The sequence below is a fragment of the Scomber scombrus genome, chromosome 20, assembly GCF_963691925.1.
Source record: "Scomber scombrus chromosome 20, fScoSco1.1, whole genome shotgun sequence".
NCBI classification, from domain to species: domain Eukaryota; kingdom Metazoa; phylum Chordata; class Actinopteri; order Scombriformes; family Scombridae; genus Scomber; species Scomber scombrus.
In genome coordinates, this window is record NC_084989.1 from 12,285,808 (window position 1) to 12,304,459 (window position 18,652).

General features: G+C 38.4%; 1 protein-coding gene and 1 long non-coding RNA gene across 2 annotated transcripts in view; one reads left to right on the top strand and one right to left on the bottom strand.

Annotated features, from left to right (window-relative positions):
• The window catches only part of LOC134002252 (uncharacterized), a 66,971-nt gene extending 65,810 nt beyond the window's left edge, over window positions 1–1,161 (top strand). Inside the window, exon 4 of the long non-coding RNA XR_009927585.1 lies at window positions 958–1,161. This is a non-coding gene — a long non-coding RNA (uncharacterized LOC134002252). The remainder of the gene's footprint in view (window positions 1–957) is intronic.
• fbxo15 (F-box protein 15) lies at window positions 394–9,941 on the bottom strand. Its single transcript, XM_062441561.1, has 9 exons — window positions 9,853–9,941; window positions 6,644–6,748; window positions 5,181–5,420; window positions 3,466–3,666; window positions 3,252–3,381; window positions 3,011–3,093; window positions 2,006–2,151; window positions 1,460–1,584; window positions 394–1,130 (listed from the first exon to the last, which is right to left on the bottom strand). The coding sequence occupies exons 1-9, from the start codon at window positions 9,939–9,941 to the stop codon at window positions 864–866; spliced, it is 1,386 nt and encodes a 461-aa protein (XP_062297545.1). The 3' UTR covers window positions 394–863.
• Between the last annotated feature and the right edge of the window lie 8,711 nt (window positions 9,942–18,652).

Here is an 18,652-nt window from a genome sequence, read left to right on the forward strand (position 1 = left end):
AAAAACAAAGGATGCTGTAAATGCAGCGGAGGGTGCGTTAGCATTTCATACTGTGATACACCACCACAGCTACAGGTTTTTCTAATACAGAAGAGGTATTATTTAGAACATTATTTCATATTATTTATTTATTTATTTGTCCACTAAGACTTGAAAAGAGAGCTATTATTTTACATTTTACATTTATATATATATATATATATATATATATATATATATATATATATATATATATATATATATATATATATATATATTTTACAATTGAGGCATAATAAAGAAAGTTCAGTAACCTATTAGAAGCCTATCTGAATTTCCGTCTTTGAGAGATATTATTTTGTAATATAACAAAATATTCTATCCATACATATAAACTTTTAATATATTAAAATTATAAGGAATCTTTGAGTAAACTGCGAGTATCATTTAAGTAGGCTATCTCGTGGCCGGGCTGAGTGTCCTCTTTTTTGGAAATCAAAATATGGTCACCCTACATAAGTTCATATCAAACTGATTGCAAATTGAGGATAAAATGTGGGTGAGACATCATAAAATTCAACCGACAGGAGGCCAAACAGGTGAACTGAAACAGAAAGTAAATACATCAAATTGCAAATGATTTAATAAATCCATTACAAAATGTATTAATTTATTCAGCATTGAAATTAAAAATGAATCTCTTTATAAATTGCTGTTATACTGTAAATACATCAATTAAGTTTAAAATGAAGCATCAGATGATACATTTGGCACACTGTCAATATAAACAAGGTGTTTATGCTGATTGTTTAGAAGAAGCAAAGTCATAGCATGCAACTTTAATGATGAAATACCTCAAAACTTGTTCCAGAAATACTGCAGGTTCAGTAATCTCTACTGAAATGCTTGTTGACTTTGCAAGTAGTGACATAAACGACTAAACTAATAAGTAAAAATTGCATCTGCTCCTTCATCCAGACAAGATTCATCTTCACCTGACCATCAGAGTCCTGATAGTGGATTAGGAAGTGCTCACCATCGTAGTCATAAGAAGTGGGCATCTTTACCGGCTTCATGGAAACTGGAGAGCTGACACACCAAAAGGGTTTCTTGGATTCATCCAGCAGAGTCAGACTCATGATGCAGCAATTCTGAAAAATAAAAATAAACCTGTGTCACAACCTCTTACTTATTTGGACTATCGTTGTTGTGATTTCATTTTGGTACGAATATACAGAATGCATATTAGATATCTAAAGTCTTTAGGCAGGCACACATCTACAACACTGCCAAAATTCATTATAAAATGAAAGATTTCAAATGTATTGTATTGTGTTTCAGCCCCACTCTGCATTGTAATTTCTAAAGACAACTTTTGTGATAATCACACAAAAAAAGACATGTAGGCTATTTCCGTTATGTAAGCACTGTACTCTATCTAGTGAAATCAAGTATGCGTAGCCTACAGTACATGGAGTACCTCCACTGCACCCTGCAGGGCCTCACACTTCCAGGGCAGGATGATGCTGCCTGACAGAGGTGTGTGCTGCGACAAGCTGGTCCTGTTGATGGCAGTCAGTTGGATTAGTCCGTCACAGATCTGAGCTGGTCAAAGAAGACACCAGAAAACACGTAAGCCTTTACACTATAAGAAGTAGCATTGGGTGTTAAATTAACACTATATGAGGTTAAATCGTTAAGCATTAAAGTGAAAAGTTGAATCATTTCACAAACAGGGTATCTGCAGGTTTTGAAACATTGTGATGTTAACTGGTTATGAACGCTTAAATTTGCACCAAAAACAATACATGTCTTATTGAACACAGCTAATAAAGGTTATTTAACTATAAATATGCATTATGAGAATAAAAAGACGAGACTAAGAATTCATCATAAAGTTACCACAAATATGAACCTCACTTGCTCTCATTAGAGCCCCCCCCCCCAGCTTTTAAATAGCTCATATATATTTTGTCAGCATCTTCGTCACAATGTGACTTTGTGAATATGAATATAAATAGATTACTTCTCCGGCAGAAGAGCTGGGAGAAGCTTTCAGACATAATCTCGAATGCAGTGTCGTGGAGAACAATGTGTAGTTGGTAACCATGGAGACCGTATTCAGGGTCTATGTCATCAAATGGGGGGTTGACCATTGACTCCACATAGGGGCTGGAGGAAAGAAAAAGTAAAAAGGTAAATTGAAACGAAGCCTGAGGTGAGTGAACAAGAGCATTAAGACATTTCATTAAGAAGGCATTTCAGGGGGTTTATTACTTTTGTGGAGTGTAATGATAACGTACTTTAACAGTGTGCTCTCACAAGAAGCCAGGAGAGGGGGCTATGACCACACTAAGCTGCAGACTCACAGTAAGTGCAACACTATGAAGTGGGCTATGTAATCCTGAAGATGATTCATCACACCTGTCAGATTAAAACTGAAGTGAATCACCTTCAACTCTAAACAGCAACTAGATTACAATTTATTTTCAAATGCAAGGGAATAAATTGTGAGCACTGTGTGGTCTAGCCCACTGGTTTTCAATCAAGTGCCATCATGCCCTGTGCATTCACAGATTTCATTCAAAATAAACATTAAAGCAGCAAATTTATACAATTAATCCTCTGTGTTTTAAGGTCTGCTAACAAGTGAATTCAATTGCTTTAGTGCTTGGGTGGAATTAACACCTGCACTGGGTCTTAATGACTAAACAAAATCACGGGTGTAGTCATACTTAGCTGGTCCTGACATACAAGAAGAAAATAGTAAAAAAGGCTACAAAACATTCTTCATATAAAATCTGATACAATCACATTATCCCCTGTGGGGGTAAAACACAGGAGCCAGTGATGCTGATGCTTCCAATCTCACCCAGCAGTGCATCATACAGTAGATGGATCACCTCAGGAGAGTCAAACCAATCCTGTCAGTTATTGTATCCTTTGAATTTGAGCCCTAACCATCTGATGGTGATACACTGCACGCCATATAAGCATGTGAATAAAAAGCGCCTGTTCAAGTGCAGCCTACCGATCAGAGGATCCCTGGACACTTTTTTCCACCAGCCTGTGGAAGTGAAGGGTGAACATGAGAAAGGCAATGCAGCGCTGGTCCTGTGAAGAGAGCCATCACTCAAATTAGACATATTGCACATTGTTTACATTACTGACAGGTAAGGTAAGCTATTTACCAACCTAAATCACTTTTCCCAGCTACTGTAAAGTAATGAACAATAATTTAAAAGTGCCATGACTGCGTGTGAAGTAATTACTTTCCAGACCCCAACAATGACGCCAGGCTGTAGCAGCTTCAGTTCAACCAGTCTGTCCTGGCCAAAACCCTGTGCGTTTTTTGTTAGAGTCTCCATGTCTAACTTCGCCATGAGGGACCTCCAGCCAGGTCTGACAGAGCAAGGAAATAAGACAGTAAGAGCAAAAAGAGGAGATAGCGAGAGAGAGAGAAGATATGGACACTGGCTGTCTTACTTCTTTAGGCCGGGGCAGTTGAGAGCTATCCTCCTGACACCATGGACTTGCAGGGTAGAAATCTGCTGGTAGTCGGGCAAACAGCCTCCACTCCAGCACAGAGTCACAGAAGTCTCAAAGAACTGGGACCGGCGCAGCTCAAAAGTGGCCTCATGCCCTGACTTATCAGACACCGTTAGCTCCCAAGTGACGTGCAAGTTTCTGGAATAACACAATGCAAAATAACAGCAATAAGATGAGACAGACATTTGGGGTTTTGCAATAAAAGCATATACATTGTTTAACTTGCAGTGTGAAGAGAGAAAGGCATTTTAACAACACAAACAATACAGAAATGAATAAGCTCTTTGTTTTACATTTGCAACAAAACTCACTTCATATTCCTTAATAGCCACATATACAATACTAGTACAATTGCATTTGCTGTACAAATCTGAAATCTTCTTGCAGTGTTGGTTAAAGCTGAGTCTTACACTTTAAATCATGCAAACTATGGATTTAATGGCTATTACGTTTCTTTAGACAGCAGTAGGGAGTAGTGCGAGCTAAGCTTTTCATGCTAATGAAATGATATGCAACGAATGAAATGAAACCGCAGCTGTTGTGATGAATCTCTTGATCCAATTCTGTCTAAACTGTGATTCAGGGCTACCCCGACTGTGATGCAGCCGGTGTCTCACTGAGGCACCATACAATATCAATTAAGTGGGGGAACAAAGCTAAAAACTGGAGCAGCCCAGGAGGCCTCAGATGACCCAGGGGATTTCACTCTGCATTGTCTGTATGTGTGATGTCTTGTGAAATGATTATTACCAAGGTAAATCGCATGCTCCTGAATGTCTCTAACAGACAATCCCCCACAGGGAATTGTCTGAGTTGGTGGAAGGAGGGAGGAAAGAGGAAGGTGTGTGTGCATGTGTGTGCTGTGGATGAGGGGTTGGGGGGCTAAGTAATTTACTTCAACAATTCAGACAGCCTCTGCAAGGAACACAATTATTTCTACTTCCCCTCTGTACCACAGCGACTGCCACAGAACTCAAAATTGAGTGCTGCACAGCCTCTAATCAGAGGTTATAAAAACACAGCAGAAACCGCAGCTGTGGTGGTGAGGGAGCTTTACCCTGCATGCTGGCATCCCCCTGAGCAGACATCGCATTCAGACACAGACCTCCCTTCTCACCTTTAATAAGAAAGTGTCATTAAGTGCGATATGAAAAACAAACCATCCTTTGTTTTTGATTGCCGGTGGCTTGAACTGTCCTCTAATCTTTACCCCTGAACTTTCTTGACAGCGAGGGTGGACCTACTAAGTTTTACTGTTTGCAAACCACAAAGAGTACAGGGATTCCCATGATACCCCACAGAGCTGCTGCCTATTGTAAACAGCTACACATACTGAACAGATGGCAAACTCAGAATATGGTATGGTATACAGTACAATATGATATCGACTAAACCAACTATAAAAATATCTCATTTTCAACTGAAATGACCGGAGAAATAATGAAATATTTTTCTTACCTATTGCTCAGTAGCTGAGAGGTTCAAATACTTCAAAATACATACTAAGCACTTTGGTTAGCTTAATTCACTTGCAACACTTGTCAAGCCTCTCAAGTGTCTGGTAAGGGAAATCAAGCACCAGGTACATTAAACAAATCATACATCTTAAGTGCTTTTTTCAAAAGCCATTTCTGCCTTGCTCCGTCTCTTACCTGAGGACCCGCTCTGTTTGGCTGGGCAGCCCAGTGTGACGGCTGATGAGTCCAAGATGTCTTTTCCACTTGTTCATGTCACATGCGGCGACGGTCTTGAAGTGCAGCCACTTCCAGTAGCCCACAGCCTGATCACGAACCTCAACTGTGGCCATCTTCGGCAGCACCTCGTCCATACACTCATGTTTTGACTTTTTCTTCTTGTTAAACTCTGCTATGTGGATCTTCTTCCACAGGGAACTGTATTTATTGTATTGGTACAAATGGACAATAGACAAATGAGTGCGTGCTGTGAGTAGAAACAACTACTGACTGAATGATATAGAAAATGTCATTCAGAAAATCTGCAGTGAAAAAAAATATTTTAAAAGAATTTACCAGAAATTGTTATCTCTATTTTAAATCAAGAATAGATAATGGAGATTGTTGCAATCAAGGCAAACCAAACTTTGTCTGTCAAAAATACTTGAATTGAATATAGAAATTATCTTTCTGGTATAGTATATATTTTTCTATATTTTTAAACCTGCATTTACAGATTTTTGGCCACTTGGCGGCAGCAACAGCTTTTTATAAACAAACAAAAATACTGACATAAAAAAAAAAAACTTTTATGGTGATATGGTGAGCAGTTGCCCATGTACACATTCAGCAGATATGGGACAACATTAGCATTCATCTGGAGTCATATTTTGGGCAGAGATTTTCTGATGAGAACAGCTGCCTACATCTGGTGCATTCAGACAGAACAAGCAAATTTTTGCCTCGCGTCATAGGCAACTGCTGGACTGTTTGTGTTTATTCGCCCAAAACACCCAATGTACCAACTGTACGTTAGCTGTGAGTGCATCGAACTTGTCTGTGGGAATATGCCTGTATGTTTGTGTTCAGTTTAGACTCCCGTTCTTTCTGTTATTTCCCTCCAGTCTCTCTTCTTTTCCCTCTTGTCTCTGCAAATTTATGAAACAGATTCGTAAAGCCCTGCAAAAACGAGCAAATTCTTCCGCATCTTCAATTCGTATTACCCTAGGTGCATTTGCGTGTACTCACATGTCTGACTTTATATGTAATCACACAACCTCTAAAATTTGTTTTGTGGTCCTTTTGAAACACTTGCACACTAAAAATAGTGAAGTTATAGGCAGAAAATCCAAAAAATTTGTTTGAAGAAGCTAAAACACTGTAGAGCTGAGGGGAACTGCTGAATCGAGTGATTATTTCCTATGGCTTCATCACTGCAAATGACCATTTTCAAGTACCCATGTGATTCATTATTAATATAAAAATGTTGATCACAGAAGCTTCAAGAAAAACAATACTTTAAGGATTAAAATATGGAAAAAAAACCTTAGAGCGCGGTGTTTAGAAACTCACTGACTTGTAAGAATGATATCTTTACTTACTGTCTATAATGTACTGTATATGTATGTGTGGTGGATTAACAAAACCTGGATGATACTTACTTATCATTGGCAAGCTGATAGAAGAGTTTGTTGATGTGACTGATGCTGAAAAGAGCGGAGGCGTCCAGGTATGACAGGATCTTGATCAGGATCTCAGATGGCATTCTACGAAAAAGGTAATTAGACATGACAAGGAAGTGACACAGACGTTTTCATGCCACCTGTTGTTCTGCAAGCAGTTCTTTGGAGGCACCGGAGTATGAGACAAATAGGCTCTCAACAGACTACTTCATATTTTTATCTTACACATCTGGCAGTAAATGACCCATGTCAATTTCCCTATTTAGCAGATCTAAGAGAAAACAAGCACAGCATAAATGAATAAATCTGTGATATTTAGTTGTATTTATTATCATTAATGAAATCTTTATTACATCCACCTGGCCCCACAAGAAAATGTCCTGTCCCTATTCATGTTAACCTGTATGACGTCCATTATAACGCAGACAACTGCTTTCTTCAGACATTTTCAGGTGACTCAGCAGTTGTTGGTTGGATCGAGGGTGGACGGGACGAGGAGTACAGAGGCATTATTAGGATTTTGGTGCTACCACGATCATCTACAGCTAAACATCTAAAAAGAATAAGGAGATGCTTGTGGATTTTAGGAGGAAGAGGCCCAAACCAGTTGCAGTTACCATTCAGGGGACTGATGCGAAACTTGTGTCCAGCGATAGATAACTTGGAGTAAAGCTGGACTGGACCATTTGCATGGAGGCACTGTCCAAAAGGGGGCGAAGCCTACTGTATTTTTTCAGAAAGCTGAGATCCTTTAATATCTGCAGGCCTTTCGTGTTTACCTTCTACCAGAGTGTGGTGGCCAGCTCCATCATTGGGGCATGATTCAGCAGGTGGCAGAGGTGAGATTGCTCTCAAAGCTGAACTCAATAATGAGCAATCCCACACACACCCACTTCATGCCCTGGCAGGACTGAACACTGCAGGAACTCTATCCTGCCAGCTGCCATCAGATTGTTTAATGTAATTTTAATTTCTGTGTTGTATGTACAGTATAAAATTGTATAATGTGTATTTATGTGTATATGTGTGTACATTAATACATGTACATTTGGGCATGCATGTTATATATTAGGGCTGGACAATATATTGATATATTATATCAATATCACAATATTAGATAGATATCACCTTAGATTTTGGATATTGTAATATCATGATATGGCATAAGCGGTTTTGTAGCCTCTATATATATTTTTTAAGATAATATAAGTCACATATTGCACATTGCACACTGTGTATTTTATTAGATAATTACCTATTTGTGCTTAGTTTTAGATGGTGTTTTAGGTGTTATGGTCACATGTCTCCTGTGGTTGCCTTGAAATGAGAAATGTTGATCAAGTTTGTCTGATTGCACCTGCCCTGGTTAATAATGCTTAATCCATCTAATTTCAGTACTTCACTTCAGTAAGTAATCGTTTTAACTTTATCTGGCTGTTCACTGACATTCTGCTGCATACCAACAAGCAGATGAAACAACTTCAAAATAGCAACACTAAATGAATAAATCATCTTTGGTGTAGTTTTAAACTGATGAACGTTACATGCTACATTTCAGCTACAAATAGTTATAATACTAAAATTACTAAATAAAATTTCTAGACATTTGGAACAGTCAGCACTCTTTTTTAGCATCTCTATGAGTGTGAAAAGGTAAGCAATGGCTCACAAGTTTATATATCCACAGAATGTTTTACATAAACTACCACATAAACATTTTAAGACTCGCCTTTTCAGGTCTACAATCAAGGTTGATGGTGAGAATAGCTCATGATTGTATTTCTATACTGTTTACAGGCTCCCTAGTATCTCTACAACATGCTGTATTTATAAAATCATTATAAAGAAAGAATTATGTGTAATTACATCTAAACTGGAGCTGAAATGGTTTAAATTAATCAATTAATTCATTTGTACATCAACAGAATACTTAACACCGACAACTTTGATAATGGACTAATTGTTTTTGAGTCAATTATTAGATAAACATGCAGAACAAGCTTCTGAAATGTGAGGCTTCCCTGCTTATCTCTTTGTTATGTCATTGTAAATTTAATATCACTGAGTTTTAAACAAGACAAGCAACCCTCCACCCTTGTATCAAGTAAAATGTAGCTCACATTCTTTACTCTTTTTGTATTCTAGACTCAACAGTTAATAGAGTGATTAGAGAAAGAAAATTGTTAATAGTTATAGATAATAGTTGCAGCCTTACATAAAATTGCAAAAATATTTTTTAAAGTGCAAAAAACAAAACATTGCTTTGTATTACACCATTGATTAGCAGTTCCCATTTAAGGAATAACAAAAAGGGTCAGTGAGATCTAATAAAGCCTACAAGTCTCAATAGTTAGGGTTCCTTTTAACAGTGTTTAATATTTGCAGTCATGTGATATCTTCAGTAGCCTATAGACAGTATTAGGGAGCAGCATCAAGGTTATTAGTGAGTGTGATGCCCACATTACATGCATTTTTTAACAGCTCTTCTTCAAAATGACTGGTCACATAAAAAATTCCAAGACTGAATTGGTCATGTGTTTTTAAGACTGATGTACAGCGCATTTAGGAAATATTTAGACCCCTTGAAATTGTATTGTTACAGAATGGGAGGAGAAAATTGAAAACCTTGTTGAATACTTATTACTCTCTTACTTACTCTCTTTACTTAATATACTTTCCATTATGCTTGTGTCATGTAGGATATAGAACAAGAGGAAATGTGTATCAAGGGACTTGAACTTGGAATACTCAGAGTTGTTGAAGATGACAGAGCTGTCCACTCAAGTCCAACGAGAAGCATTGCCCTTTTTATTGAGGAACAGAAGCAAATGTTTACTATTTGTTCTAAACATTTTTTAATAAGAATAACTTGTTTGTGTCATATCACATTTGTAGCCTATAGTTGATGACAACATATGTCCTGTACTACCTAACATGGTGTTCTTTGCTGCATTTAGTGCACACACATTCACTGGGGAAGGAATTAAGTTTCTTAATTTGAGCATGGATTGAAGTGTCTTCAACACATATAACTGTATTGATTTTTGTTGTGCTTCTGTTGTGTTTTGCTGCAAACACCGTCTATAAATCCCTTCACTTGCCACCGTTTCATCAGCACACAGTTTTGCCAGAAGTGCTGAACTCCACGCAGGTGAAAAACAGTACAGGAGCATGTTCTGACAGATTACCTTTCCATAAATGCAGGAGATGATTTGTCAGCTCTTTTGGACGTCCTCACCGGCCGCACTGTGGGAGTAATTGCTTTTCGCGCTGCCATTAGTTTCACCGGTATTGACCCCTTTGAGATGGACATTAGCAGGGGCAATTTAAGGCCAGTAACGATGACTTTTTAAACGTTAACGAGCGCAAAGTAACGTACTAATTGTAGCAATAATTCCGCTAAATGAGAACCGGTTTATAGCTCTTGCTCTGTTATTGAACTTCTGCGTTAAACGTCCAAACTGTCCGCGTCCTGTCGCCATGGTGACACAGTCTTCCGGTGGGGAGTGTCAACATTTGCCTTCAATATAAAAGAGGCGGTAACTGTTCATCATAATGGAAATAAAACAGTTTTTGTTATCTGCTTGAGTGTTTGTATTGTCTCTCGGTTACTGTACCAGGTTTGTCAGGGTTGTGAAAGGTGTTGAGCTATGTAGGCTACAGTACACCCACACTAAAGGGTGGGCCACTCCAGTAATGTAGTCTTTCAATACAAACATCACAAATATAGCCACTATGGGTCAAATTTCACTCCAACACTGGAGCTTATACTGCTCATAATGCAACTCAATTGTGTCTGTCCGACCCTCCCTGCCTGGTAAATGGAGAAATGTGCTCATCTTTCAAACTCCACACCCACGGTTTGTAACAGCTTTTATGACATTACCTGGGTTAGATTTATTTTGTTTTAGAAAACTCCCTTCAGAACTGCTAAAGAATACAACTGCTTTCACAGATTGAGAAGTAGGCTACTGTACTAGTAGAATTTAGTGGCATCTAGCAGAACGGACTCGACAGAAATGAAATATAATAGTCATAACAATGTTTTAATTAGTATATAATAGGCTAATAATCACCTGAAAAGAATAATTGTTGCGTTTTCATTACAGTACAATAAGCCGTTTACATCTGCATAGAGAGTGAGTTCTGTAGATGTAGAAACATAGATGTCACGTTTGAGATAAGACGTGCTTCTGCTTGGTCATCATATTGGGGCGGTCAGCAGAGAGAGCCAATTTGACCTAGTGGTCAAACTGTAATTACAACATCACATGATATCTGGGCCAAAAAGACTTATTCCCCCTACACTTACATTTAAAAGAGGCATTGGTAAATCAGCGGATACATTTTCTGAGTGTCACAATGAAATTACTTGTTTCACTATCAGAATTTGATCCATTTGGTTCGATCACATTTGGAAAATCTAGAAGAGCAACATGATTTAATTGTTTTAGCCAGTAGGCTAAACTGGAAGTAGATGGCTTGGTCAGCAGTAGTTACTTGTGTGTTTGCTGTATGAACATGACCTGACACTGTCGTGATGATGGCTACTTTATGAAAACATGACATTACTGAATAATAGGTGTTTACACCTTGAATACAATTTTAAGGAGTAAGCTTTAGGTATACGCTACCGGTTTCTCATACACGGTCGCCCATAAAGTTGGAATCATTTGGTTTTCAGACACATTCCTCTTTTTATTTTCTATTTATACACATCAGTAATCACCTTTGACCAGCTGCAATGAGATTGATCAATACAATTTTGAGAATATATACACTTTATCTATCAAGAATAAATCACATTGTCACAATCATTTCATGAGAAGAAATAAAAAATATTTTATTCCAACTTTATGGGCGACAGTGTATGTAATATCAGTAAATTTAAATGTTTAAAAAATGCATTTTTTATATAACTGTACAGACATTTTGACTCTTGTCTGTCATTGGCATTGAGCTTTATTTTATTATTTAATTTATTTTTTTTAGTAATAGCCTACTTGCTCATAGTGTCATAGTTTTGTTGTTAAAATGATAAACATTACATATACAGTAAGCTGCATCCATTAGTTTTGAGATGTAACAATTAACGAGAGCTTGGTATCACTGCAATTTTTAATGAGGGAAAATGTAATTTAGGTCCTCTCGTGACAGAAAAATGTGTTGTGTTTATATGATATTGGTTAATTAGAATTAATTGGTAATTAAATACTTTTTTAAACTTTTTTAAATTTTATTTGTACTTATCTGTGACTGGCTTCGTCATTAAGATTGAAACACTAACCTTGATGATTCCAGAGCTGCTTCAGTCACAGTGTTATGTCTGCACATACCACTTAAGCCAGGACCAGACCAGACCATTTGGAGCTCCTGTTCAGTTACATTGAGGCATACATTTTGAATACACAATGCTATATTATAAGGAAGAGGTTTAAGGGAACATTTTTATTATATGATATAATGCAGAAATTTAAAGGCACTTCATGTTCAAATTACAGGTGGAAAAACAGCCCAAGTTCAGTTCAGTTCAGTTCCAGCGCATTTTCTGCCATCTAATGGTCCGCTGTGGGGTTCCTCCAGGGAACACTGGCAGTGTGGTGGCCTACGATGAAATGGTCTCCTTGTCACCTGTGGACATGTCATCTGTAGTGCCAGCTGATGACTCTGACACTGCCTCCTCTCCATTTGAGGACATCTGTAGTGTAATACTGGACCACAGTTAGTAGTTGTCAGCATCTTCCACAAGTTGAAGAAGTACCACATTGCAAAACTTAACACGCTCTAATTTTAAAGTGGTACCTTTAGAAAGAAGCTCTGCTAAAATAGTTTCAAAGACATCAATCCTTTGAACAAAAGGTGTTTATATTTTGCTGAAAATGGTGAGATGAAGAGGAACTGAGGTTGTCAAAGACAGGAAACTACTTTTCTCTTACCTAGTTGCACTATTATAGCCCAGTTATTTTATGTTTACATATGACATAACTGTAAATCTCAACATTAATTTCAAACAAGTTTTGTGGCCACCATAGGCTCTCTAACTTCTTTGGAAGGGAAAGGGGAGAAGGGGGGTATTCAGTTGGTTGCAATCTGCAACCTCAATGCTAAATGCCACTAAATCCTAAACATTGCACCTTTAACTGATCTTTATTTGTTAAATCAGTGGAGTGCCACTTAGGTGCATGTAAGGAAAAGTGAAACCACACATGAACAGTATGTATCCTAATGTCTATTAATGTAATTATAGTGTTTCAAAGAATCCACTACATGCTACACAGTGCAAGAAATATTCAGAACCTTCAATACTTCTACTTTTCTACCTTCTACTTGAAATACTCAGTATGATGGTGCAGTGATTAGCACTGTTGCCTCACAGCAAGAGGGTTCTGGGTTTAAACCCCCCGGCCAGCTGGGGCCCTTTTGTGTGGAGTTTGCATGTTCTCCTTGTGCCTGTGTAGGTTCTCTCCGGGTACTCCAGCTTCTTCCCACAGACCAAAAACATGCATCTTTGGTTAATTGGTCACTCTAAATGCCTGTAGGTGTGAATGGTTGTCAGTTTACTCAATGTTAGTCCTGTGATGGACCGGCGACCTGTCTGGCTGGCTCTAGAGTATAAGCAGTATGGAAAATGAATGAATGGAATTAAAAAAAAAATACTCAATCACTCCTCTCTTACTAAATATGTAGAAATGCTCCATTACAAGTACATTTTAATACATAATATTTAAAAGCTTGGTTTTACTACAGTAAAACTATACAATTATTATTGGCTGAATGTAATAACATTATAAAATAGTATAAAACAGTAACAGTACTCCTGATGATAATTGGTTCCTCTCAAAGGAGGAAGAAAGAGGCACAGAGGAGGGACTACTCTTCTACACTGGACAGATATGCAACTGATGCTGTGTGTACAGAATACATCAGAATAACAATAGTAAAATTATAATTGTGGAAAATCAGACTGACAATTTAAAAGACTGAATACAAACATACAAAATGAAAAATGTAGCTCTACACTGAGCAACTTGACCTGAGACACATGACTTTCTCTCCACCATGAAGATTAGATATGCGTGAAAGGCAGCTTGGATGTTCATGGATTTGTGGCTGTTCAACAACAAACAGATTGCGCTCTGAAATGTAGAGGACTAAATATAAAAGTTACATGTAATAGAAACACACAATTAAAGAACAAGCACCTCAAGTCTGTCACCTTTTTCACGTTTGTTATCCTGGGGAAAAAAGCCTTCTGGAAAACCTTGGTGTGTGTAGGCCAGGATTTGAACTGCTCCGACATTTTCTCCCTGAATCTGTCAGCTGGCTCTCCATCTCAACCCCTGCTTCCCACTGGGTTGAACTTGGGCTGGAGCGGTGTCACCTGCAGACTTTATCTAATAAGTAGAAGACAGCCTTGATGATGTGATGAGGGACTAGTTGAGCCACCAGGTGAACAAGATAATGCTGGAGGATGTGTGCAGAGACAAAGCTCTGTCCAACATATCTGAGAATCTGCTCCAACATTCCTGCAACTATCACAGCTATGTTGTATAGAGTAGTGAGTTTGGTGCTGGGCCTCAGCTCTTTCCAGCTTGAAGTATGGATTTGAGTCCATGATATCTCAAAAGTAATCCAAAAACTTTGCAGTCCTTTGGAAAAGTTGCAGATAATTGTGAATCTGTGCTCAAAGCAGCAGTAGTCGAAAACAACAAGACAGACGAGGTGTATACAGAGAGTGAGTCTGTGTGAACTGACAGAATTGGCACTAGTTGGACCAGAAACTAGATTCTGTAACAATCAGCCCTGTGACACAACATAACTGTCAGATTTTGTTCTTTTTCTCTAATCAGAGCTGATTTATTGACAGGTTGTGAAAGACCCCTGATCACCTTATTTTTAATGATAGTGGTAATAGTGGTAGTCGTATTGAGCATGGTATTAAAAGTTGTATTGTTCAGACAGCAGCTTAATATAAAACTTCACAATTCACTTAGTGATTGTGTGCTGCACAATAAATTAATTAAGAGAAACAGAAATACCAAGTCAAGTAGCCATCATAAAGGCACAAGCTGTAGTCAAAATGTAAAGGAATAGGACTGCCCATTAGTGAGAGCACATTTGTTTATTTGGTTATTTTGACCTGAGATCCGTTGCCACTGTGTGACATTCAGAATCAAATTAAAAACATTAGTATTCTGCCAGGAGTATGATTGGTTTGCATATACCTGCTTATTTGTGTAAAGCTGTTTTCGATGATGGTAAGTAAATTCACTCGAGCGGTAAATGTTTTTGAATGACAAGTTGTTTTTATTGTTTCATGTGTCATCGTTATGATCGTTTGACAGAATATTTATTACTTTAACACATCCTGAAGTTTGCCATGTCAGAGTTTTTCAATATATAAGTCAGGTGTAACTATCAGGAGTCATTGTCTGGACGATTGTAACAGGTGTTTCTTTCGTCCTTCTATAGTAACAAGCTAAAAATACAGTGACAATGAGCAATTCTTCTGCCCTCATCTTAAAATCTATTATATTTAACTGTAAATCAATATGATTTGAGGCAGGAATTTAAGGAAACAGAATGTGTTAATGGGCTGATCTACATAGGTCTGAAAAATAGCTTGAATCCAAATGCACATTGATTGTTGTGTTTTTTTATTAAGATAAAGGACATCATATGTTTTAAATCACATATTGATAAGGCATTGTCATACATTTTCAATAAAAACACAAACAATTTATGTTTATACGATTATGTTATTTCTGACTCAACTGTGTGTTACTTTTGTCCCGACTGACAGGGTCAAAAGTACAGTGCACAACCTCCGTTCAAAGTCAAACTATACAGAAGTTCTTCCACATTTGTACAAAATAGCATCTGGTTTTAATAGAAGACATGTGAGTTGATCACATTGAAAATTAGTTTTTGTCTGTAATGTTATCTTTATGATGTTTATCTGAAGTGTAACTTTCATCCCAGTTTTCCCCTACCTTGTAGGAACCAGTTTTTAGGCCTCAAATGGAAGGTGAGTCCACAAATCAAACTGAATGAACAGATTTATTGTGTCTCGCAACGTGATTAACACAACTTTTCGTACACACAAAGTAATACCAGTTACTGTAAGCTCTAGCAGGCACAGTATGCTCTTCTGTAACCTTTCCCTGGGTTAGCAATATAACTCCTCATGAGGGTGTTAGCCCAGCACTAGCAGGGGAGGAATTGGTAAGATTGATGTTATTTGTCTTCTCACACATGCTAAGATAGAGGTCATATCTTCCTGATGTAAGACAAGAGATACAACACAATCTCCCTTCCTCCCTCTCTCAAAGGTTTCTTCAAGAGAGAGAGAGCTCCTGGTTGAACTTGTTCGAGACTCTGACCTCATTTCAAATATGAAGATACAGAGACATTTATAGCTGCACACAAACAGATGGACAGACAGATAGGAATACAAACAGAATACAAAAGTGTTTTTTTTCAGACCCCATGAAGCATATGGTGTTTTGAGTACACAGTGGGTTCATTGCTGTAGACATCCTCTAATTTTGAGGATTTTTTTTTCTTACCATCTAGAAAGTACTGATCATAGATCAAAGGTACAACATTTCAAAGGAAATCAAGAATCAGAATTAACAGCATATTACCTCTATATTAACTTGTTTCCTTGTAAATAGATGACAAACCTAAGTCATGAATTTGTATCGAAAACCACAAAATCAACCAGACTGACGCTGAGTCCTTTTCCTTGCAAAGGCAGATGGCTCGCTTTTAAGACCCATCACGTAATTGACCTCGCCGATCCTGGAAGCCAGTAGGCTCTGCTAGCTGTCAGGGAAAATAACCATAACGCTGTTGTCAGTCTAGCCGATCAGCTTGCCTGATGGAAGTACAGTCCCTTTTAGGGCAACGGCAGCCCCTGGTATGGTAATGCCATGTAGGCCACATCCGTTTCCTTGCATGTCCCCCCATACTTGACATTTGATGTTTTCTGTAGCTATGTGTCCTTCTGAAGGCCTGGGGTCAGTTGTGGCTCTTGGATACCTGATGTCACTCTTCCGCATGGTTTGTCAGTCAGCTCTGACAGTGCAATGTTTGTCAAATGGGGTTGAGAAAGGGGGAAGGATGATTAAGTCTAAAATAATGTATTTTTTCTACTGCAAGTCATGTGGATCATTATACAAGGACATTGTGCAGCTGGTAGACAGTTAAGACACATATTCTGTGTATTTCTGTCAAGGCTTTTAGTGCTTATTCAAAGTAACTTTAAGTAAACTACTTGGTTTTGCCTCCTCCTCCTCCTATCTATTTGCTTGCATGCATTAAGATTACAGTCCCGGTGAAAATAAATCCACTCTTTTCCTCCTACTTTTTGCTTGAGCTGATGAAGTTAAATGCAGTCTGTACAGACCTTCCCCTCTAAATATGAGCTCAATGCATAATGTAGCCAGTTAGCATATCTTTCAGTAAGGAAAATGACAGCTCATTAAAGGTCTAACGTGAGGGTTCACCACTTCTGAAGCCCACTCAGACTCTTCACAGGTATGGAGCACTGATAGGGACCCTCTACACAGCTCTTCAAAGGATGATGACATGTCAGGAATTGAAAAGAAAGGCTAAGGGTGGTACAGAGAGGTGCAGGCCATTCTCTGTGAAGTGTGCGTTTTCTGAAGTGTCACCTGCTTTCAACTTGCTCAGGGCGTTTGTTAAGTGTGAAGTGCACGTGAAATAATTTGCAGATATGCCAGTACACACCCATTAATAAAATATGCAAAGCAGATATCACAAAAAAGTGTATTATTTTAATCGTTTTTTATGCTTTGATATTTCTATGTCACTGAAAAAATCACATTCTGCATGAGTAAAATCTGCCACTGGATGGCGCACAAGTATCTTTATTGGACTCATAAAAATGTTCCTTTAAGTCTCAAATTAGTAATATATACATGAATGGTGAATGTACCATGCGAAAGCAAGGTTATCCTCTGCAGCCCCCTTCATTTCGGATTAATCAGGGAGAGACATGAGAAACCCACAGCATATAAATGACAGACATTGAGAGCGAGTGATCTCTGTCGTCCTGAGGGGCCCCCTGAGCTCACGGCATCGAACTGATTAATATGTAAACAAACATTAGTACACGCACGGGCTCTTAATTGTGGGGCACTTCTGAGGAGTCCTGTTGCAGTGGCTACACACAAAGAATGGGCGTGAGTTGTCCCTCGAAAGGGAGCTCAAAGACTCTTGGTTTATTGCACCAGCGATCTAAGTGCTCATTTCAGTCTGCGAGAGACAGAGAGCATACCAGCGGGATGGAGAGCACAGGTTGGTCGTGATTTACCTTTTCTTCAGCATAAATGTCTGCAAAGTGTTTTTTTCACCTTGATTATCAACTAAAACGAGGGTTGAGATGAACTGTATCATGTTTTTCCCAGGACAATATTATTTCTTACAAAGTGTTGAGGCGCTGAGTTCTGTTAGTAAGCATTCAGTACGCAGTACCACAAATAGTTGGTTTGATCAATAACGGACGATTACAAAATGAGCATTCATTTCTACAACGTGATTATTTACAATTTGGTATTTGCGGACAGCGGCTGGCTTTTATTTTGCGCGCCTTAGCCATTTTACGCACACAGAATTAACTAAAGTGTAATGAATAAACTATATAAAAACGTATTGTGCCACAGTCTGACATAAAAACTCTCATTCTTTCTCTCAAATCATCAGGATTTACAACAACAGTTTTTTGAATACTCTCCCAAAATCAACTAAGACGCACAGGAGGGAGGGGAGTCACAGCCGGAGAGAGTCTGAGTGCGTCTGTGTGTCAGAAGGTGTTTGAGAGAGTGAGGGTGCATCACAGATAGAGGAAGAGAGAGAGGGGGAAGACAGAAGGGAGTAAGTCTGGACCAGGTGATCGAGTACTAACAAACCTCCAAGGGGCTGCCGGGTTCTATCAGTGTGCACAGGATCAGCGATCCGACC

What these genes read in the sequence shown, in the direction of transcription:
- fbxo15 (XM_062441561.1), bottom strand. Translation starts at nt 9,941, where the DNA reads ATGGCAGCGCGAAAAGCAATTACTCCCACAGTGCGGCCGGTGAGGACG. An exon ending in GTCCAGGGATCCTCTGATCG is followed by an intron (nt 2,152 to 3,010) that starts GTAGGCTGCACT and finishes TCTTTCCTCCAG; the next exon opens with CCCCTATGTGGAGTCAATGG. An exon ending in CCAGCTCTTCTGCCGGAGAA is followed by an intron (nt 1,585 to 2,005) that starts GTAATCTATTTA and finishes TTCTTTGACCAG; the next exon opens with CTCAGATCTGTGACGGACTA.